Source organism: Felis catus, chromosome X, assembly GCF_018350175.1.
Source record: "Felis catus isolate Fca126 chromosome X, F.catus_Fca126_mat1.0, whole genome shotgun sequence".
NCBI classification, from domain to species: domain Eukaryota; kingdom Metazoa; phylum Chordata; class Mammalia; order Carnivora; family Felidae; genus Felis; species Felis catus.
Genome location: NC_058386.1, coordinates 16078415 through 16102517, shown reverse-complemented (window position 1 = coordinate 16102517; position 24103 = coordinate 16078415). Strand labels below are relative to the sequence as shown.

Below are 24103 nucleotides of genomic sequence, written 5' to 3'. Positions count from 1 at the left end.
CTGAAACACTGAAGATTTTCCCTTTCCCTTTTTCTCTGATATTCTGAAATGTATGGAAGATGGGTCTTTTTGGTATGTTTCATTCTTTGAGCTGAGTTCCTGGTGGGCCCCTTCCATCCGGAGAGTTAGGTCCTTCCATTCTATGGTAATTTTTCCCCTTCCACCATATCTCTCTTCTGAAGGTCTGTCCTCACCTCCCAACCCTCAGGGCAGCGCTTGGCCTTCTGGGCTCTGTTTCACTTATTTACTCTTTCTCATCCCCTCTGATGTTTTTAATTCCGATTTTTATCTTCCATAGCCCCAGCTGTTTTGACTGTGTGTTAAATTCAGTTACTGCTTGCTCTTCCCTTGGCTTTCCCTAAATCCCTCTCCCCTCTGGACCTCTCTCCATCTAGGAGACCACTCACTCTCTGTCTGCCCTCTTGTGTTAGTGTTCCTGAGAACATTCCCTCTCTTCTCCCTCCACATTTTCCGTGGATGATTTAATTTAGATTCATGTCTTTTAATATAATATGTTCATCAATGTGTAAAAAAAAAGTTATCTCCACACCCGACCTCTCTCTCTGAGGTCTAGACACTTATTTCCATTTGTCACATAGAAATTTCCACCTGAATGTCCCTATTACCATCTCAAATGCATCCTGTCTGAAACTGGACTGAACTCCAAAAGTGTTCTTCCTCTGTTCATAATCTCAGTTAATAGCCCAATTCACAAAGAGACTCAGCTCTCAGATTCTGCATTTTCCAACTTTTGAAAACAAAAATCCTTGTTTGTTCTCTAAAATTTAAGTAAAAAATAAAAATAGAGACTCAAAAAAAATCTTTCCTTGAATGACCAACCACCACTTGATCTCACCTTTGTCCCATCTGATCTTTGTAAATACCCAGTGTCGTGCATGCAGGACAGGTGGCAGGTGACATTGCCACACTTTGAGACTACCAGAGGCTCCCTGCGGTTAAATGACTTCCCAGGGTGATAGAGTCAACGATTGCTGGAACTGGCAGCCAAACGTGCAGACTTGAACTCACTTGTTCCCTGGAAGAGTAACGCTTCGCGTGTACTAAGCACATACTCTGGCAGGCAATGTTCGAGCACTCTCCACGTGCTAACTCATTTTATCTTCACAGAAACTCTATGAGCTACTGTTATTTTCTCTGTTTTACAGATGAGGAAGCTGAGGCACAGAGAAGGTAAGTGACTGGCTCAGGGTCACTGGCTAATAAGTGTTAGAGCTGAGATTCAGACCCAGGCATAGTTTCTTAAAGTCAGATTAAGATCTGTGTAAAGGAAAATCCACCCTTTTTAGGTGAGCAGTTCAGTACATTTTGACCACCCTGTACAGTCATGTAACCACCACCACCGTTAAAATGTAGACTCTTCTCATTGCCCCCCAAAGACCCTTTTTGCACTGTTGTTGGCATTCTCCTCTCTTATCCCAAACAAGGATGCGTTTTTCTATCCAAATAATTCTGCCCTTTCCAGAATGCCATATAAATGGAAACATACAATACGCAGACTGTTGTGTCTGGCTTCTTTCACTTAGCATAATGCTTTTAAGATTTGTCCATGTTGGTGCATGTATTTCACTAATTCATCCTTTTCCATTGCTAAGTAGTATTCCATTGTTTGGATGTACCGTAATTTACTTATCCATTCACTACTTGATGGACATTTGTTGCTTCTGCCTTTTGGCGATTATGAATAAAGTGCAGGTCTTTGTGTAGGCATAACTTTTTATTTCGCTTGGGTAAATGCTTAGAAGTGAGATTGCTGGGTCATATGGTAATATACATTTAACTTGGTAAGAAATGACCAAACTGGTTTCCTAGGTAGCTGTATCATTTTACACTCTCACCAGCAGTGTATGAGAGTTCCAGTGGCTCTACCTCCTCACCAGCTTCGGTTATCTTGCTTGTTTTTAGCTGTTCTAGTAGGGCTAGAAGTGGCATCACATTATGGTCTAAATGTGCATTTCCTTAATGGCTCATGATGTTGAATGTCTTTTCATGTGCTTGTCTGCACTTTCACCCACTTCACTAGCCTCCCTCCCAGCAGAGTTTTTTAAAGTAATCTCTATGCCCAGCGTGGGTCTCAGACCCACAGCCCCGAGGTCGAGAGTCACATGCTCCACCGACTGAGCCAGCCAGCCTCCCAGCGGAGTTTTAACCCCTCTAAATGTGCCTCACTCAACCTGTCTTTACCCCTGTACACATGCTCTATTCAAATTCCATTGTCCCAAATGCCTTTTCCCTGTATCTGCCTGGTCATTTGCTTCAAACCTGACCCTTAGGAACTCAGATTGGTAGGTTTTCCAACCAAGCATCACTGGGTTAGCTGCCTTTCCTCTGGGCTTCCAGAATACCGGAACACATCCCTGCTTAAGCCCTTAGGCACAGAGACTAGAGACACAGCCTATTTCTCTCTTCCTTCCATCTGGCTCTGTGCCTGACATGTAGGAGTAGCTCAAAAATAGTCGTTGAGGGGCCCCTGGGTGGCGCGGTCGGTTAAGCGTCCGACTTCAGCCAGGTCACGATCTCGTGGTCCGTGAGTTCGAGCCCCGCGTCAGGCTCTGGGCTGATGGCTCAGAGCCTGGAGCTTGTTTCCGATTCTGTGTCTCCCTCTCTCTCTGCCCCTCCCCCGTTCATGCTCTGTCTCTCTCTGTCCCAAAAATAAATAAATGTTGAAAAAAAATTAAAAAAAAAATAGTCGTTGAATGACTAAAAGCCCCCATATTAGCCAAAACCTTGTAGTGGCTTCTTGGTACCTACAGGGGAAAAAAAGTCCAAATTTTAGCACCTGTCTTATGAAATACTTGGAGAGAAAAGCAGTCAAGTGGACTACTTTTCAGGGTTTTTACTTACCCAGCCTTACCTCCCAGGAAGTCTCCTAAGAGGCCTGTTCCACAGTTCCTGAAGACAAGGAGATGAAATAGGAGAGGACTATCAGACTCTGGGCATCTTCTCCGTGTCAAGTGCCAGGTGGTAAGTTGTCCCCTGGTCACCCTCACTGGGCTTTCTCCTGACCCCAAGCTCCCCAGCCTCTTCTGTCTTTGCCACCTTTGTCAGTCTAAGTTCTACCTATTTTTCTGGATGCGCATTTCTACCAAAATTCAATCCACTTTTTCTTATATCAGATTCTTGACATCTCAAGAAGAACAGACGTCTTGTAATTTCCCTTCGGCTCCTAGCCTTGGAGGCTTCCAGCCGCAGAGCAGTCCTCAGCAAATCTTGTGGGTGTTAAGCTGAGCAACAAAGTCTGGAGCACTTTTCTTTTAGTAGTTGATCAGTATTGGGGGTGGGGAACAATCCTTCATTGCTTTCAGGAAGACACGTGTGGTGTTACGGTTCAGCTCTTTGTCATCTGCGCTGCAATTAGACACAGGTGACATTAGGGGCGCCTGGGTGGCGCAGTCGGTTAAGCGTCTGACTCTCGATCTCGTATGACATCATCATACATTTCAACCATTTTGTCCATCTACCTAAACATTTTTTTATTCAGAAATAATTTCAAACTTACAGAAAAGTTGCAACAATAGTACAAGGAACATCTATACACCATTTACCCAGCTTTACCTGTTAACATTTTTCATTTGTTTTATCATTTGTTCTCTGTGTATGTGTATATATATACACATGTGCACACATTTTTTTCCTGAATCATTTGAAAGTAGATTTCATCCATCATACCTATTACCTCTAAATACTTGAATGAATATTTCCTAAGAAAAGGACATTCTCGGGACACCTGGGTGGCTCATTCAGTTAAGCGTCCGACTTTAGCTCAGGTCATGATCTTGCGGTTCGTGTGTTTGAGCCCCACGTCAGGCTCTGGGCTGCCAGCTCGGAGCCTGGAGCCTGCTTTGGATTCTGTGTCTCCCCCTCTCTTTGCCTCTCCCCTGCTAGCACTCTATCTCTCTCTCAAAAATAAATAAACATTTTTAAAAGTTGTAGAACAAGGACATTGTCTTACATAACCATAGTAGTTATCAACTTCAGAAAATGTTCCATGTCAGAGTACTTTTATCTAGTTCGTCATCCATATTCCAAGGTTATTAGTTTCCTATTGCTGCTGTAACAAATTGCCACAAACTAAGTGATTTAAAATAACACAAATCTGTTATCCTGATAGCTTTGAGGTCAGAATTCTGAAATGGCTCTTAATGAGGTGACGCTGAGGCCTAGGCAGGGCTGCACTCCTGGCCAGAATGCTTTATGAGTGACATTGTGCTCCACTCAGGGTGTCCTTTCCATGTCCACCTGTCTCTCATTGGTGTTGTTAATTTTATTTCTTTTTTTAAAGTTTTTATTCAAATCCCGGTTAGTTACCATACGATGTAATATTTGTTTCACATGTACAATATAGTGATTCAACACTTCCATACATCACCCCGTGCTCATCACAAGTGCACTCCTTAATGCCCTTCACTTGTTTCACCCATCCGCCCACCCCTCCCCTCTGGTAACCATCAGTTCTCTATAGTTAAAAGAGTCTGCTTCTTGGGGAGCCTGGGTGGCTCAGTCGGTTAAGCTCAGGTCATGATCTCACAGTTTGTGAGTTCAAGCCCCACGTCAGGCTCTGTGTTGACAGCTCAGAGCCTGGAACCTGCCTCGGGTTCTCTGTCTTCTCCTCTCTCTGCCCCGCCGCCCCCCCCCCCCCCGCAACTTGTGCTCTCTCTACATCTCTCAAAAAATAAATAAATGTAAAAAAAGGAATTTAAAAAAGCCTGTTTCTTGGTTTGCCTCTCTCTTTTTTCCCCTTTGCTCATTTGTTTTGTTTCTTAAATCCCACATGTGAGTGACACCATATGGTGTTTGTCTTTCTCTGATTTATTTAAGTTAGGATTATACTCTCTAGCTCCATCCATGTTGTTGCAAATGGCAAGATTTCATTCTTTTTTATGGCTGAATGATGTTCCATTGTATGTATATACCTTATCTTCCTTATCCAGTCATCAGTGATGGACACTTGGGCTGTTTCCATAATTTGGCTATTGTAGATAATGCTGCTGTAAAGGTGATGGTAGCTTCAATCACCTGGTCGAGGAGTTGTTCCTTCTTTCCACTATATAATTATTGGGTTTTGTTTGTTTTGCTTTGCTTTGCTTTGTTTGGCCTGAATTAAATAAGCAATCTGTATGGAGATACTTTTGGATTTGAAACATGCTGTTCTATTGATGGCTCTTGTCTGAACCAATCTTTATGATTATGGCTGCAAAATGATGAATTTCCAACTCCAGGACTCCCTCCGTACTTACTGGCTGGCATTGACATTCTCCTCCTCTTTTCTCCTGTTTATTTATTGTTGATATGGATTCATTTCTATTTTTTTTTCAGTGGTCTATGATTCATTATTGTCCTTGATTATTTGGTGTTCACATTATCCCAGCTTTGGCCAGTGGGAGCCCCTTTAAGCTGATTGCTGTGTCTTCTACTATGCCCCATAATGATTTTTAGCACTTCCTTATTTGTGGTGTAACAACATGCTCTAGGTTCATCTTGGATATTCCCTGCCTCAGTCTGGAAATCAACCATTTCTCCAAGGAGGAGGCCTGGTTCCACTTAGTGGTGGATGATATTAGAGACTAAGATTTGGGCACTAGTGCCTATTGCTAGTGGGGTGTCTTTGTTTCCAAGCCTTTTCAGCAACCATAGGTAGGAAACACATACACACAGACACACACACACACACACACACACACACACACATACACACATTCATATTCTATATACATACACATTTTAGAAGCAATGAGGTCACATCGATATCTCCTATCCATCCCTATAGGATTCTTCCTTGCCTTCCCTGTTTCATATTTGTATGTCCCTTCTTCCACAGTGAGGACCCTGGCTCCCAACAACATCAAATCGCTTCATCATTTGCTCAATTCCACAAGACGTCTATAGTTCCTGAACCGCTTCAGTCATACCACTACATGAAGCAAACCTACTAAAAATAGTTCAGGCTGTGTTTGCAGTTCTCCACCCCACACTCCTAAAGACAGAAGGTATATAGATAAATATTATGTTCATAAAGTACTTGGATTAGTCCTCAAGTCCCCCAGCACCCCCCAACGTGGTTATGTCGTTCATTTGAAATACAACTGAGCTTTTATTTTCAATTTGCTTTCAGTTTTAGCTTCCCCCCTTCCCATCCTTGTTGATTTGTATTGATTTGATTTTTTGAACACGTAGAACATTAACATACTTCCACAAATCAAAACTCTACAAAAAGTTCTACTTAGAGAAGTGTTACTCCCTCTTGTATTCCTTCAATACTGTTCCCTTACTTCTTGTACGTGACCAATTTCTGGCTTCTCCTTCCTGTGTTTCTTTTGGTAAAGATAAGCAGGTACATGTATGTTTTCTTATGTCCCCTTTGTCCTTACACCGAGGGTTGCACTCTCTCTATCGTCTTTTGTACTTTGCCCCTTTCACTTGCAAAATCCTGGAAATGGCTCCATGTCAGGTTGTAAGGTTGTGCCGGTCCTTCTTTACAGCTGCACACTTTTCCACCTACAGCTGTGCCATTATTCAACCATCTTCTTATATTTGGACATTTTGGTAGGTTCTGATATTTTGTGATTTCAGCAATGCTCTAATCAACAACCTTGTGCATATTTATTTTCATGTTGTTGGAAGTGAATCTTTAGGGAAAATTCTAAGAAATAAGATTGCTGGGTTGAAGGGCACATTGTATATGGAATAATCTTAGGTATTGCCAAACTGTTCAGGAATAATCTCTTCCATAGGAATTATACAAGTTCCCATTTCTTCCAGCAATGCAGGAAACTGCCTGTTTCCTCACAGTCTGGCCAGCGGAGTGTATTGACAAGTTTAAAAATTTTTGCCATTCTGATCCATGAAAAATGGCATCTCAGTGTTGTGAAAAAGAAAACCAAAGGCCCAAGATGGGGTCACTTATGCTAGGCCAAGTCACCAAACCGGGGCTTAATACCTAACCTAATTGCACTTTCAGCCTCCCCAAGAAATACAGTCTTAACAGAAATATAGGTCAAGTCAGGAATTTTCTGATCAGCGCCAATGAGATAATCTGTCACAGGATCCCTCTCCTTCCCCACAAAGGAAGATAAGATAATCTCCATGATAAGACCCCCCAGCCCATCTCCCTAAGGGAAGGTGACCTTGCCTGAAACAATCCTTTCTTTTCTTCTGCCAATAACTTCTTGCCCCAACCTCCTTCCCATAAAAGCCTTCCATTTTGTACAACTCCTCAGAGCACCCCTGTACTTGCTGGATGGGATGCTGCCCGACTCGTCACTTAATAAGGCCAATTAGATCTTCACATTTACTCAGTTGAATTTTTGTTCTTTAGCAGCGTTGTTTTAATTTGTATTTCAACCAGAGATGCTTTAATTTTAAAATGTTGGGAAAAAAAGTCTTGGTTACTGAAACCCTGTTGGAGGTGAATTTTATAGAATCTCAACTTGATATTCTCTAGAAAATTCTCTGAAAATAGTTCTCATTCTAGAAAAATTTTAGCGTACATCCCACCCAAATAGAGCAAAATGACTTCTGAGCCCTTCTACTTGTTTTCTTCTGCGATTTGGTTTTTTCTTGTTGATGTTTCAGTTGGTAGGGACTCTTCTAAAGCTTTCTTGCCCCACCTAATGGGCAAGGAAGGGAATCAATCTGCCTGGAAACCAGTAGAGATATTCACCATCCACCAAGATGTTCTGGCCTCACAGACATTAGCACAAACAAGATTCTAAAGAGAACGAGATACGGAGATTTATAGTCATGGCTTCCACACTCTTCTAGAGCATGTAGAGCTAAAGCATGTTTTAGAGAGTCAGTAAAGGTAGTTGACATCCTTTTCTTAGCTGTGCTAATTGCTACATGTGTAAGCTTTGGTGACAGCTGTTGCTGTAGTCAGACTCTAAGGCCTCAGATGATCATTTAAAAAGTTATTTATGGAATAATAATAATGGAAATAACTTTTTTTCATTATAAAAGTAATACATGCTTGATGGAAAAATCCTAGAAATTATGGGAATTTTAACATAAGGAAAAAAAATTAAAATTATCTGTACTCCCACCACTCAGTGGTAACCACAGTTAACAGTTTGGTGTCAGTACTTTTGGGATTTGGACACATAGATATCCACGGTGCACACACACACACACACACACACACCCATGCACACACATGCACGCCCATACACACACTTTTCTACTGTGTCTCTCTGTCTCTCTCCATATAAACTCATACACATATATGTGTACATACATACATACACAAAAGTGCTCACATTTGTCTCTTTTATTTTTTTTATTAAAAAAAATTTTTAATGTTTATTTATTTTTGAGAGAGAGAGAGAGAGAGAGAGAGAGAGACAAAGAGAGCACAAGCAGGGGAGAGGCAGAGAGAGAGAGGGAGACACAGAATCTGAAGCAGGCTCCAGGCTCTGAGCTGTCAGCACAGAGCCTGATGTAGGGCTAAAACCCACAAACCAGGGGATCATGACCTGAGCCGAAGCTAGACACTTAACTGACTGAGCCACCCATGCATCCCTCACATTTTTCTACATATGATACACACATATACTTTTTTTTTTTACAAAAAATTAGATAGTAGTGAACTTACCATTTTGTATTTTGCTTTTGTCACTTAACGTATAGTGAACATCTTTTTTTATTCATCCTAAAGTCTATAGCATAATGCTTAATTGCTACATCGTAGTCTTATTATAACTATACTTTAAACTTTTTTGATCATGAATGTGTAGTTGTTCATAATTTTTCAGCATCATAAACAATGTCTATGAACATAGATTTTTGTACACCTGCCTAATTATTCCATTAGCATTAATTCCTAGAGCTAGAATTGGTGAGTCAAAGAGTACACGTTTTGAAAACTATTTCTGTTAAAGTAATGCAGATGCACTGGGGTTAGCAGAATAATGGCATTCTACCTAGGATGTCCACATCCTAATCCCTGGAGCTTGTGACTATGTTACCTTAGCTGGCAAAAAGAATTTTCGCATATGTGATCAAGTTAATGATCTCAAGATAGGGAGATTGTTCTGGATTCTCCATGTGGACCCAATGTCATCACAAGGGTCCTTATTAGGGAAACGGGGACACGAGTGAATCACAGAAGGGGGTATGAGACCAGAGTGACTTGAGTGCTGACTAGGACCCCGGAATGCGGGCAGCTTCTGTGTCTGGAATCTGGCAAAGGCGAGGGAACAGACTCTCCCCTCGAGTCCCTGAAGGGAGCACAGCCCAGCTATCACCTTGATTTCAGCCCAGTGACACCCATTCTGGACCCCTGGCCTCCAGAGCTCTAAGAGAAGAAACTGTGTTGTTTTAAGCCACTAAATTTTGTGGTAATTTGTTACAGCAGCAACAGGAAACTGACCCACACGCAGCTTTAACGATTGTCCTAAATAAGGCTTATCTCTCTATGCAGTGGTCCCCTGTCACACCCCTTTGTATCTTCAGTTTCACTCCCCGGGGGAACCACTTTCAACTCTTATACCTGTTTCTTCTGGGTTTACCTCCCTATGTCTAAATAATATGCCTATTCTGCTATTTCTTGATTTATTAATTTTAGCCACTATTTACTGAGATATTGAGTTCCTCTCAAAATGGATGAGGATTTAGCTCTCCTACGTTACTACCCCAACTTCCAACCCCAGAGTCGCCCAATGTATTATTGTCATACCCATCTGGATAATCCAGGATAATCTCCCCATCCCAACGGCTGGCTGATAAGCAACCTTAATTCCATGTGCAAGCTTAATTCTTTTCCATATAACCTAATCTATTCACAGGTTCTGAGTATTAAGACAGGGCCTATTTGGGAGGCCATTATTATGCCTACCACATCCTTCATCAAATCTGCCAAAGCTCATCAATAACATGTTCCACACCCTTCGTTAAATCAGACCTCCCTCCTCGAGCTCTCCATGCTGGTCGAGCTGAACTGATTGCCCTCTGGTCCTGCTACGGAGTCATCCAGGGATGTTTTTTCTCTCTGCTCTCTTGCGTGCCATCCTCTGTTTTCTGGGTCTTGTGTCTTCTATGTTCTTAGTGTGCTGCTTTCTTTCTCTGAAACACATCCTCCTGATGTTTCTGAAGAGAGTATGGGACAGGTATGCATTTGGAGTCCTTACATGTCTGAAAATGTCACTCTTCCACCTTCATATTTGATTGAAGGTTTGGTTGAGTATAGACTTCTAGGTTGAGGAGAATTTACTCCCAGAAGTTTGAAGGTATTGCTTCATTATCTTACAACATCTAGAGACCTTATTCAGAAGCTTGATACAGTTCTGTTTCCCAATCGTTTTGCTATACAACTCGCTTGTTCTCGCTGGAAGCTTTTGGGATATATCACTGATGTTCTGGAATTCATGATAATATGCCTTGGTGTGAGTCTTTTTTTCAGTCATTGTCCTGGATACTTGGTGAGCCCTTTACATGTGGAGACAATTATCTTTCAATTCAGGGCCATTTTCTTGTATTATTAATTTGATAATTCCCGTCCTTCCATTTCTTTGTTTCCTTTTTTTTTTCTGGACTGTCTATAAGTTGGATATTGGATCTTCTGGAATGATCTTCTTTATTTCCTACCCTTTCTGTTCTATTTTCCATCTTTCTTTTATTCTACCTTCTGGGAGATTCTGGTAGAATTTATTCTACCTTCTTGACTTTATATGACAACTCTTTTATTCAGTTTTTTAAATTTCATTGCTCATATTTCAAATTTCCAAAATCTTTCCTCCCTTTCTCCCTCTCTGTGTCCCTCTCTTTCTGTCTTTATATGTGTCCTGTCCTTGTCTCATGGACGCAATATGCTCTCTTGCCGCTGTGAGAATCTCTTACTGGTGCGGATGTCCACTTTGGAGTCTCCGCTTGTTCCGCACATACTTTTCCTTCCTTAGTTCTTTGTTCATCTCTTTCCTCCACAGCAGAAATGCTCCTCAAATGTCTGATGACATTTTACTGGTATTGAACACTGAGGCTCCTCAAAGCCTTCTAGCCATCCTGGGAGCCTGGCAGGGGCTCTGTTGAAGGGTGATGGAACAGTGTGTCAGCCTGGGCCTCGTAGGAAACACACGCTGCACTTAAACTTGGCCATTGGAAAGGGCTCAATAAAGGATTATTTATGAAGAGGTGGGCAGGGTTTAGGGGAAACAGCAAAGAATAGGTCAGCATGCCATGCGTAGCATTAATGGAGAGCTTTTACTACCTAAGGCCTGAAGGGCAAAAGGAAGGAGTCATTTGCAACTAAGTGAGGGTCTCCATAAGGAAAGGGGTATCCGACCACAGCTGTGTTCTTCAGAAGGACACAACCCGCTGTTGACATATCAGGGAGGGACTGAAAGGAATGTATACCCCGACTTCTCTCTCCTCCTGCCATCAATCTCTGCCAGTGCTGTCCACTGAATGAACTTGACCCAAAGTCATCCATATTCCCGGCACCCAGAGCAGGCTGGAGGAAGACCAAGGATGGAAAAGGAAGACGTCCAGCATAAGTTGCATCAATCTGGGTCTGGTCAAGAAAATAGAAGCCACTCGGCATGTTTCAGATATAAAAATTTGAGTGTAGGTGGCGCGTGGGTGGCTCAGTCAGTTAAGCGTCCAACTTCAGCTCAAGTCACGATCTCGAGGTTTGTGAGTTCGAGCCCCGCGTCAGGCTCTGTGCTGACAGCTCGGAGCCTGGAGCCTGCTTCTGATTCTGCCTCCCTCTCTCTCTGTTCCTCCCCTGTTTATGCTCTCTCTCTCACTCAAAAATAAATAAACATTAAAAAAATTAAGAAAAAATTTGAATGTACAATTAGGGGCTTGTGTGGGGGTTGGAAGAGCTAGACACGGTGGTGAGGGTACAGTTTAGGGACACTACCCAAAAGGTCAGAGGGGCTGACATGGAATTCCTAGGCCCAAAGCTTCCAAAGCTGGCATAGAAGCTGCACCAATTCTCAAAAATTTCTGAGAAGCTCCCACCACTCACCTGAGTTTTCACTGGCAAAGTATTCCCAAAAGCTTAATGGGAAGCCTCTGCAAATTTCATCTGCCCAGGTATCTGGTTTTTACCATTTCCAGGGGAGTAATGTTAGTTTCCAGTTTCTCCCACATCCACATCTAGGGGTCCTTTCTCTAAGCCTCCTTGGTTTTTCTGCAGAAGGAGCCTCCCATCCCCCGTCTGTGGCAGGGAGGGCAGGCAGGGAGGATGGCCAGGCTTGATCATCAAGGTTCCGGGATCTGGATCTTTTTGGGTTTAATGTCCGGTGCAGCACGGTAAGCAGGGGACCAAGGGTCCAGCCACTCAACGTACAGGCGGTGGCGCTGTCCCCCTGATTGCGGCTTCGAGCCTCACCTGGAATTTGCTCAGCCAAGGAGCTTCCTTCCTGAGGTCTGCTGCAGACCCCTATTTGGTGGTTTCCTGCTAAGCCTATTACCCTTCCTGGGCTGCTGTTTGAGCCCCAACAGTGCCTTGAGATGTATCCTCTCCTGTTCTCCTTGTCCTTGTGGGTGGATTCCCTCTTTATTCCTTTATTATCATTTTACTGGGATTTGAGGGGGAATGATGGTAACACAAGTAGCCCGTGTGCCAGAATTAACCAGAAGTGTGTATTTCATAAGACTTGGTTACAAATTGTCATATTAGATGCTCACTTTAAAGTCCTGTAGTCACAATTTTTAATTTTAAATTAAAATTATTTGTTCAGGGGACACCTGAGTGGCTCAGTCAGGTAAGTGTGTGACTTTGGCTCAAGTCATGATCTTACAGTTCCTGGGTTTGAGCCCCGCATCGGGCTCTCTGCTGTCAGCACAGAACCTGCTTCGGATCCTGTCTCCCTCTCTCTCTTCCCCTCCCCCACTCTCTCTCAAAAATCAATAAACATTGAAAATGTTTGTTCAGGGTGCCTGGGTGGCTCAGTCGGTTAAGTGTGTAACTTTGGTTGAGATCATGATCTCATGGTTTGTGAGTTCGAGCCCTGTGTTGGGCTCTGTGCTGACAGCTCAGCATTGGATTCTGTGTCTCCTTCTCTCTCTGCCCCTCCCCCACTTGTGCTCTCTCTCTCTGTCTCTCAAAAATAAATAAATGTAAAAAATTTTTTTTTAAATATCTGTTCAATTACAGTCATTATTTATTACAAATCATAGTCATAGTTTTTATATTATTATATTTAATTATATTATTATTATATTCTATATAAATTATAGTCATTATTCTAATATATTCAAATGAGGAAAAATATGAAATAATAAAGGTATAACAACCTTTAAAAGCAGCCTTTTCCATTACTAAAATTACACCCATTAATGAAAGTCTGGAACACTGCCAGATACTATCCTAAGCACTTTATAAGCATTTGCCCATTTTAGCCTTATGCTAACCCAATTTATAGATGAGGAATTTGAAGCACAGAGAAGTTCAGAAACCTCCAAGACTGCACACCTGCTTATATCAGGCAAAGCCGAAACTGTTCATACTTAGGCCAGTGGCCGCACCCCCTCCTCTCCTGGCACAGAAAATAGAAGGGAAAAGAATCAACTACAGCCAGTGACACCAAGATGACCTTTGAACCTTTTGGAGTATTTGTTTCCAAAGTTGTTAATGTATTTTCTTTCTTTCTTTTTTAAATTTTTTAATGTTTATTTATTTTTTAGACACACATACACACACACACACACACACACACACAAAGTGTGAGTTGGGGAGGGGCAGAGAGAGAGGAATACAGAATCCGAAGCAGGCTCCAGGCTCTGAGCCGTCAACACAGAGCCCCATGAGGGGCTCGAACTCATGAACTGTGAGTTCATGACCTGAGCAGAAGTTGAATGCTCAACAGACTGAGCCACCCAGGTGCCCTGAAAGTTGTTACTGTATTTTCTAAGTTAGAAGGCAATTGTAAGTCTAGGATCTGTATAAATATATACTCTGTGTTTTCTCGCTCAGTGTTATGTCATGAGCATTTTATACGTATGTAAATTTTATCGCAAGCAAAACGCTCGCAAGGACCATTTAAATTTTATGTTAGGGCCATTGAATAGCAATTCTAAACCATGAAAAAAATCAGGTTGCTTTTGTTTAACTTCAGATGACTCCGTGATTTCTAATGGAATCAAACACAGCTGACTTTACATTCCCAGGCTTGCCTCTCTTTCCTCCTGAGGGAGATAGGGCATGACATTTAGCCTTTCTGAACTTGAGTCTCCTCCCTTGTAAAATGGTGATAGTAATATCTTCATGGCTGTCGTGAGAATTTAAAAGAGGATAAAAGAGTATCGCAGCACCCTGCCCCTTCAAAAATGGTAAGGATTATTCTTCTAAGATCATGCTTCCTGTGCAGAGACATTTCCAAAAGATGGGTAACACATTGGATTTTTAGGTATGGTTGAACCTTTTTACTCCTTTATCTGGACGCGGAGGAGAGGTCTAGTTCTTATCTGGTAGGCTACTTGTGTGGTGCGTACTGTTAGGAGAGACTGATGTATACATAAAACTTTTCGGAAAATGTCATTATGAACACATGCCAAAGTTTCAAGATTCCCTCTTGGCCAGGCCATTTTCTGGGAAGTGATTGGTTAGATGACCCTCATTAGACTGGACACAAGGAAGAAGAATGCCAGGTTCAAGAATGTCACTAGACCTCTGACTGCTTCCTAGTAGCTGGTTTCCTCAAAAAGAGTTTACTCTCATTAAAGACCATCAGAGAAGTCCTTAAGTGTTTTTTACCAGGAATTCTAATTTCTTCCCAGAAGGTTATGAAATACCTTCTCAAAAAGTTTTATTCCAGACAGGTTTAATATTTCACAACTGAATTTATGAGAAAAAGAAAAGGCAATTTGGGAATCCTCCAAGAAAAAAGTCCTGCCTCCCTAAGGTTCTCAGTTTCCATCAGTAGAGCATAAAAAAGGGGTTACCTGCTCAAAAAAATATATAAAATTATGCTATGTGGAAATCATCATGGGTCTTGGTACCATTACACATTTAGAAAATGTCTGAAAGACTATTCCAATAGAAGTTAACTGTTGTTATCAAGTATCTCTGCAACGATTGCTAACTGCGAGATTATGGAAGATTTTCACCTGCTACAGCATATCTTTGTTTTATTTAACTTTTTTTTTTTTTTAATAATGAGCAGGTATTACTTTTCTAATGATAAACACCGGATCGGTTTTACTGGCACAGAGGTGTGGTCACTGGTAGCTCCCTTGAGCCCTTTTTCATGACAAAGCATGAACCGGTTCATCTGGTGACCAGAGGGGACATCTCAGCTCCAGGGAGCCGAGGTTCTCACACTTGAGCCGCATCAGAACCCCCTGGAGGGCCGGTTGGATCATGGAGTGCTGCGGCCCCCCCCCCCAGAGGTCCCGATTCAGAAAGTCTTGTGTGGGGTCCACAATGTGGGGCGCTAACAAGCTTCCACGTGCTGCTGTGGCTGCTGCAGCCAGTCTGGGGACCACACTGTAAGAATTGCTGTGGTCCAGGCAAGAAAATTTCCACAGGGGAATCAAAGCCAAACAAAGATGAACTTCACTCACTTCCCATTTTTGCCTCTGGCTGGCCTATAATTATTTTTGAGGAGAGGAACCTAATTTGACTGGCTCTGTTTAGTAAGAAGTGCCGGGAAAGAGTTGTGCCTCATCTCGTTAAATGAACGCTGGGTTCAGAGACCAAGTCCCGTGACCTCTAGGGCTTGAGGCCCTATCGGCGGGCGGTTGGCTGTGTGCACCAGGGGCTTCACGACCTAGTGAGTGGCTGTGGCTCATTACCCTCAACCCAGGCCTCTGGATGTGGTTTCTCTGAGCCCTGAAGAGGTGACACTGAGGGTGATGGGCGAGTGGTTAGTGCAATACCGATGTACTGTTTGGGTAGCGGTGTGGGAGCTGCTACGGGAGTGGGCAAAACACAGAGAGAAACATCCTCACTATGCCCAGTATTACCCGCCGATTACGAAGGTATTCATTCTCTTTTCTCATGGTGGTAAAATATACATAACATAAAATTTACCGTTGTCATCATTTTTTTAAGTTTTTATTTTATTTTTTAAAAGTTTATTTTGAGACAGAGAGAGAAAGTGGGGGAAGGGCAGAGAGAGAGGGGAGAGAATCCCAAGCAGTCTCCATGCTGCCAGCGCATGGGGCTCGATCTCACGAACTGTGAGATCATGACTTGAGCCAACATCAAGAGTCAGATGCACAACCAACTGAGCCACCCAGGCGCCTCCATTGTGATCATTTTAAGTGCATAGTCCAGTGGTATTAAATATATTCACATTGTTCCATTCATCTCCAGAACTTTTTCATCTTCCCACACTGAAACTCTGCACCCATTATCACTCTTTAAAATATGTAACAGCCTTTGTTGAGATATAATTCATGTGCCATACGATCCACCCATTTTAAAGTATATAATCCAATGGTTTTTCAGTATGTTCATAGAGTTGTGCAGCCATCATCACGATACATTTTTAAACACTCTTGTCACCCCTAAAAGCAAGTTTGTACCCATTAGCAGTCACTCCCCAATTCCCCCAGCCCCCTTCCTCCTTCAGCCCTTCATCTACTTTCTGTCTACAGATTTGCCTGTTCTGGGTGTTTTAGGTAAATGGCATCATATGATATATATCCTTTTATATCTGGCTCCTTTCACTTAGCATCATGTTTTCAGGAATCATCCATATCATAGCACGGATCACACTTTGTTCCCTTTTGCATTCACTCTTTTTTTAAATTTAATTTGTATTTATTTTTAATGTGTATTGATTTTTGAAAGAGGTTGGGGGAGAGAGACAGAGACAGCGTGAGCGGGAGAGGGGCAGAGAGAGAGGGAGATGCAGAATCCAAAGCGGGGCTCCTGGCTCTGAGCTGTCAGCACAGAGCCCAACACGGGGCTCGAACTCAGGAACTGCAAGATCATAACCTGAGGCGAAGTTGGAAGCTTAACCGACTGAGCCACCAGGGGCCCCTGCATCCACCCTTAATAGGATTCAAATTTGAACTCATTATCTCCTCCCTGTGTACAGTGACTTCCTTCTCCACTTGGTTCATGTCTCTAGCTACTCAGCTTCCAAATCAGCTAACAAAATATTTCTTTGGAAACCTCCATCTGTGCTCCCTACTGTCTCCCCAAATCCACTGCCTCACCAGATGTGTTCAATGTAGTTCAGAACTGACTGTAGAATGCTACCTGTCCTCTTTGTCAGTGTCAATGGCATTGTATTTCTTGCCCTGAATGTCCTGAGCCTGTCCATGGCCTCCCACTTGCAGACTATCCCTCCTCTGGTCCCATTTCCGTGGGCTCTCCACTTACCTACCTGAAGTCAGTCTGCTTAGAAACCTGTGCTCTTTCCCATTGCTTCAGGGCCTGGCACAGAGACCACTTGGAATCGGCTGTTTGGCCGTACTCCTGCCCCTTCCACACAAGCTTCCTTGTAACATCATCTGTTCCCCAGAATCTGAGGATTCTCACGTGTTCTTCCTTCTCTCTGGAATGCCGGCAAACATCTGTGCATCCTGGAGACCCAGCTCCAGTGGAAGTCAAGTCCACGAGGGAGTCTCTGGGCTTCTGAAAGCTCAGGGGAAAAAGAGAAATCAGTTTTGTAAGGCAATCCCTCCTTTTAAATCTTTGTTACTCTTTTTAAATTTTTTTAGTGTTTATTTATTTTTGAGAGAGAGACAGAGAGACACAGAGAGACACAGAGAGAGAGGGAGCGCATGAGGAGGGAGAGGCAGAGAGAGAGGGAGACAGAATCCGAGCTGTCAGCACAGAGCCCGACCTGGGGCCTGAACCCACGAGCTGAGCGGTGAGATCACGACCTGAGCCAAAGTTGACACTTAACTGATTGAGCCACCCAGGCGCCCCAAAATCTTCATTCCTCTTAAGATCAAAAGCCTCCGGTCTTCAATCAGCTCCCATTTTTAAAAACTGGCTTGTCAGGATGGTTTATTCCAATGTTAAATACCAGTTATTCTATTTAAAGTTGTTAATATTTATTACAAAGCATATTTCACACATGATCTTAAGTTAATGCTTTTGGAACTTCTTTGGAATATCACTTCATTTTTTTGTCATAATATCCTTCCTTACATATGACTGCTTGTAACTGGGGGGCAGGGGGGCGGATAGAGTGGGTAGAAAACAGTACAAACTATATTTCTTGTTAATCTCCTATGACTGTTCTCCCAGTTTACTATTTTCTTAGATAAAGCAGTACTCTGAAAAAGGATGGGAAAATGTTCTCGGCGAGTTAGTCTGTACACAGGGGCTCTCCTTGTGTGTTTTAGATGCAAGTTCCTGTGACTGATCAACTTGGAAGTCAATTTCTTAGGCAGCTTTTGGATTTTACAACAAGAACACCCTATTCCAGTTTTATAGCCTTGTGGGGTAGCGCATTTCACCTTTTAGTTACGTCTTTTGTGTTTTCCTTTGCAAAGCAAGCGTTTCCTGCAAACCTTGTAAAGATAATCATAGTTTAGCTGTCTTATAAACGACCTGCTCCTTTGATTTGATTAATTTTCATCTCCACAGAGCTGGTAAAACCAGTTCTCTTGGATTTGTTGTAAACGACTCACTGAAAAAGAGAAAAGGAGAAGTGAGTGGGTCATTCCAAGAGTGGTTATCAAGCCAAATCAACTGCAGTAGAGCAAGATGTTATTTCTATAGCTTTTGATGTGATCCAGACACGTTACCTTGAACTCAGTATACACGTTGTAAAGGAAGAAGGAAAGAACCTGCCTCAAAACCATCAGCACAAAGCCTTGGCTGCTCACTTCCCCTGCTGTCTGCCAGGGTTTCTCCTTAACAGACACCCCCTGATTGGAAAATTTGAGGTGGATCGTGCCTGCATCAATTATTACTGCGGTGTTCTGATGGTAATTTTCTCTTTCCCTCATTTGTTCTACATTTACCAATTGGCATTCCTCTGTAGGGAAGACTTGTCCCCCCTCCCTGACTTGTTTATTTGCTTTTTATTTATACTCATATAGACTTAAAGACAGCACTTTCATGAACTCTTTGGGTTAAAATCCAATAGAATCGTTACTTGTTGCTTGAATCGTTCCAGCTTGGGCCTTTGGGAGCTCTTTCAGGTCGGTTCCTGTGCCCTTTTGACTTGTGCCATCATTTTTATTGAGCACTTCCTTCCTTTCTGGCACCGTGAGGTTTTCCATTTCTCCATAAAGCACATCAGAAGCACCAGATAATGACTGTCTTTTGTAAAGCACTCTGCATGTAACTTCTATTAATGTAAAGATGATATTAAAGGTTATCAAAGCAAAGTATCATTCATTACATGCAAATTACAGATGTCAAGTCCGAGTACTTGAAGAGAGCTCGCGTGACACGCTGTAAGAGCTACCTAGGCACGGGCTTAACTGTCTTCCATTTTTATCCAAAATGCTACCACCACTGCATCACAGAGAGGCCTTTTAAGTCATCTGAGATCATTTGAAGTGTCACATCTCCACTACTCTCCATTCCCAAAATGCATCATCCATTCTGGTCGAAATGGGAGTTCAGTGGGATAAAGATACGGTATTAAATACAACTGTATTTATCCAGCAATATTAATGTGATGAATTCATGTCATTTGAAATATTGCACTAACTGTTAAATAACACTACTGTAAGAGGGAGGCAGGATGAGGAATTACACATCTATTCTTGTCAGCAGCTGGATTTTTTAATGTTTATTTTTGAGAGAGAGGTAGACAGAGGATCCAAGGCGGGCTCTGCAGTGAGCCCGATGTGAGGCTCGAACTCACGAACTGCCAGATCGTGATGTGTGCTCAAGTCAGATGCTGAACCAACTGAGTCCTCCAGGCGCCCCCGTCCGCAGCTGGATTTGAATCTTGACATTAAGTGCCCCTGTGCTGGTCACCAAAAGTTCCTAGAAGGAAAAATAAAAGTACAATTGGAACAATTCATGAAAACCAAACAGTAAGTGTGGGGGAGGTGCGGGGGAGAATGTCCATTTTTGTAATTTAGAGAAACTTAAAATGGAAAAAACCGTACAGTGTTTTGAGTAGAATTCATACCATTTAGTTTACTTAAGGCATTAAAATTAGGGCAGAGCTCAGGATTTTCAAAAATGTTAAGTCTTGCCAGCAGTCATTTGTGATGAAATGACAAATTTCTCCATGCAGGAAGCCTACCCAGATCAAGGAGTAGGGTCCCAGTTCTCTGATTCAAGAAGGAAAAGGTAAGACTTGAAATAGACCAGAGTCAAAACAAGACACAAAAGTTCAGGTGGTCTGTCTTCACCTATGAAAAGCTGGGGGGTGGGGCGGGGAAAGGAAACAAGACTGTCTTCCCCAAGTAGGACAGAGAGAGGAGTAAGATTAGGCAGGACATGAGACAAGCTGTTGATTTTTTTTTTGAGCCCTACAGAGTTCAGTCACCAGTTTACTGGTTTAGGTGTATTGGTCTCTGCAATGTCCAGGTAAGCCACGAATCACTGACACTGTTCAAAGACTTTGGGCCCACTGCTCTGAGAACGCATGGGGTAGCCAGCCAAGAATCCTCAGCACCAAGATGCTATCCCACCACAAGCCCAGCTCAGCTCTTTCCTTGTTGAAACATGCCCAGTCACTTTCAGAACCCTGAGTCTTCTTGAGAGGCGGATAAGGAAGCCCAGTAATTCTGGCCTTAGCAAAAACAATCATGCCTGGGATCAGGCAGATCCCAGAGCAGTTTTGGGTGAGGCTCAAGAAAAAGAAAGTCCCAGTAACAGTGGGCTTTAGCCATGCCCTACGAGTTTCAGTATTTGTTGACTCTAAGATCCTATCGCAAGGCCTCATCGCCCTGATATGCCAAGGCATGTAATGAGTGAGGCACCAAGGATCCTGGAGCAGGTATAATGAGTATTCATCTGGGCCGTTAACACTTCAAATTCTTAATTTCCATGTTCTTTAATTGTTAGAAGTCTGCATTGATGTCACTACTACCTTCTCAGTAGCTCTGTGGACGGGTCTTCTCCCCTTTGATTACTCTCCTGTTTACATTGCTCTGACACACAAGAAAAGCATTTAGAAAGATGATTCTGCTGATCTCTTGTTGGTAAGACTCGTTGGGAGGTTTTTTTCATAAAGCTAATGAAACAATTATAAGTACATCTTTCTGCAGAGATCCCAGGATGTAACCAATTTACTAGAGTTGCCCCAACATCATGGGTGAGGTATGAAGACAGGCCTATATTGGGTAGGGGGGGTCAGCTTTTATTTGTCACCGCTGGGTCCACTAACCTTCAGCCCCCTCCATTTTCCAGGGGCCAATGATTTAATTTCTTAATTGTTTTATTTTCTCATTTTGAATGTCTCCCATCTATTTCACTATCTCGTCCTACCACCAGATGGTGGAAAGGGAAAAGGAAATAACCTGATGGTAAATGAATGTGGTGCTGGCTGGCAAAGTATTTATGGCGAAAGGTTTGTAGTGGTGAATGGACCCAAAAAGGATCCTGTGAGTTACCTATGAATGCCCTGTTTTCATTTCAGCGCCCATTCAAAGGTCGGCTGTGCAGGTCTGGGGGGGTGGGGGGGTCAATGTGGCACAATACCTTGCTGGGGAGGGAGTCAGCCCTTGCCTCAGGGGATTCTTGGGAACATCAGCGCCTGGGAACAGAGCTGAGCAACCCAATCCTACCTGGCCAAGGCACGGGGGTGCGCGGTTAGGGGTCCCCGTGAGGGTCGGTGCGAGGTGATGTGCCCCACCGGCCCCTCTGCACCTTTCTCTGTCTTTCCCGATCTCCGTTCCACCGCCTGCTATACGCCGAATTCGCGCTTGGCCTGCCTTTCCCATGCTGCCCTGAATGGATGTAGCATTTCCATCCCTCCATAGAGACCCCTTCTCCTGCCTTCCCAACAGCTCCCTCAGTGAAAGCTTAATCTGGGTTGTCTCGATCTCCGATCCCCGGGGTTACCTGCCGTCACCCTCAGCAGGTGTTCATTCTCTCACCTAGCCATGGTCTCCCCTACCCCAGCCCGTACACCTCTAGTCGCACCCTCCGGATCGGCCGCTTCCACCTTCTTTCCCACGTGCCCTTCCACTCGGACGCCCCCTCCCCCACGACCCCCCTTCCAGTCTCGAGGAGTCTCGCGGCATTTCCCCGGGCGTTAGCCGAGCCGCCTCGGGTGTGGGGTGGCCTCGTAGAGCAGGGTCCCTCCCCAGCGGGCGGTGAAGGGGGCGCCCGAGCGCCGCAGCCGCAGGGAGGCCGGGGGCGCCTGCCCCGGCCCCGCCCCGGACAGGCCCCGCCCACCTCGGGCCCGCCCCTCACTGGCCCCGCCCCCGCCTCGGCGGCCGCGCGTCCCCGGCAGGCCGAGCCGCAGGAGCCGCGGCGAGGAGGGGGGCGAGCGGGCTGCGCGGCCGCGGCTGCCGGGCGCTGGGCTGGGCGGCGCTTCTTCTCCTTTTTTTTTTTTTTTTTTTTTTTTTCGCAATTTCCACTCGCGGGGAGCAGGAAACCCGGCGCAGCCGGGCGCAGCGGGCCGCGATGCAGCAGCAGCAACAGCAGCAACAGCAGGAATCACCCCGGGGCAGCAGCGGCAGCAGCAGCAGCAGAGGCAGCAGCGGGCGGCGCTGAGCCGCCGCCGCCGTCGCTACTGAGGAGAAAGCCGGCCCAGCCGCCGCCGCGTTCGGACCCCTGCGCCCCGAGCCCTGATCCCGGAGCCCGACCCCCGCGCCCGCCTCCGCCAACTTTCACGCTGCCTCGGCGGCCCGGCCCGGCTCGACGCCAATGGGTGAGTAGGGGGCTGCCGGCGCCCCGGTGCCCGGGCGCCCACCTCAGCCTGAGGGCGGCGCGCCTGTCCCGGGACTGCGGAGTCGGGAGGGCGCTCCGGGGGCAGGGCCCCGGCGGTGACACCGCGGTGGGCACTCTGCCTACCTCGCGCCCCCCCGTTCACTCCCACTCGCGTCCCTGCCGAGCCCGCGCGGCACCGACCGGAACCCCGCGGGGTCCTGGGCGGAGGATCGCGGGCCGGCCCGGGGCGGCTGAGGCTGAGGGATGCAGGGGGTGTGGTTGGTTCTTCGGGTGGGCGGGGAGAGTTTTGTCTTGGCCATTTTCTCGCCCCAGCGCGCCCTTCTCTGCGCTGAGGACGTGGGTAATGGGAGCTGGTGGGCTCCGGCCCTGCGCGGGGGTTCGCGTTGTCTGTCCCTGGCCCCGCGGCGGGGGAAGCCAGAATCTCAGGGTCTCGGCGCGGCCAGGGACCGAGTTGCGTTTGCTGGGGGACGACGTGGTGGTGGTGGGGGGGTGCGGGAAACGCCCCAGTACCCGGCTTGGCGTGCCATCCTCGGGTCCTGAGCGCCTGACGCGTCTCCCTTGGCGCCCCTCTTCTTCCCGGCCCTGACCCTCTCTCTGTCTGCCTTCTCTCAGCCTGGTGAGCTCTCCGCTGCGTGATGCTCAAAGGGCACTTCCTACATCCTCTAAGTCTGAAGGCTTGGGGAACTGGAGCCGGTGATCCAGTCCTCGATTTACTGGTGGAACATCAGTTCCAAGTAGGCAACTAACCATTAGGCCCCCTGGGTCCCATCTGGTGTAGACTGGCACATTGGAGCCACCTTGCCCAGAGGATGTGGCACCTTATTGGGCAAAGGACTTGTGATTGCCTGGGCTAGTAATCGTGTGGCCCATCCAGTTAATGTTCTTGCTGGCAGCCAATCTCTGTCTTTCATGCCTTTGGCAGATAATTTTAGGTGTTTCTAGGCCAGGCATAGGAAGGCTGTAGATGACGATAAATCATAATAAAGTGAGACCTTTCTGTGGGCAGGTAATAGGATTTGAGTAGGCGAGTCCAACAGTGATAGGTAAGCGGTCATAGGATGCCCCTGAAGACAGATGCAGTGGAAAAGGGGAGGTTTAACCCAATCAGTTGTTGACAGGCAGTTAAAATCCCATTTGTGGTCACTGCCATAAATGGTTTTCCTTTTCTAAAGTGGTGGCCATCCAATGGCCTCTCAGCTTCAATGTCACTTTTTTCTCAGTGCCCTTCTCTGGTCCCTGCACCACCTCCAGTCTATATTAGTTTCTCTGTCACCCTTCTCCTCTAGCACCTTTTTAAAAAAGAGCGGTATTACATATTTATTTGAGTGTAACATTTATCTTCCCTACTGTAAGCTCCATGACTGTAGGGAC

The 24103-nt window shown here is 44.9% G+C and overlaps 1 protein-coding gene across 7 annotated transcripts in view; it reads left to right on the top strand.

Annotated features, from left to right (window-relative positions):
* Positions 1–22379: 22379 nt before the first annotated feature.
* SH3KBP1 (SH3 domain containing kinase binding protein 1) overlaps positions 22380–24103 on the top strand; it is a 334393-nt gene continuing 332669 nt past the window's right edge. For 3 of the 7 annotated variants that reach the window (XM_019823637.3, XM_023249328.2, XM_011291627.4), the window contains exon 1: positions 22381–22712. Coding sequence is in view for 6 of the 7 variants with exons in the window: in XM_023249328.2 (XP_023105096.1) it covers positions 22709–22712 (4 nt within the window). In the remaining variant the exon portion in view is untranslated. Of the gene's footprint in view, positions 22713–24103 lie in introns of all 7 variants that reach the window. The other 4 variants (XM_023249326.2, XM_023249325.2, XM_023249329.2 and 1 more) reach the window with 4 other exon arrangements.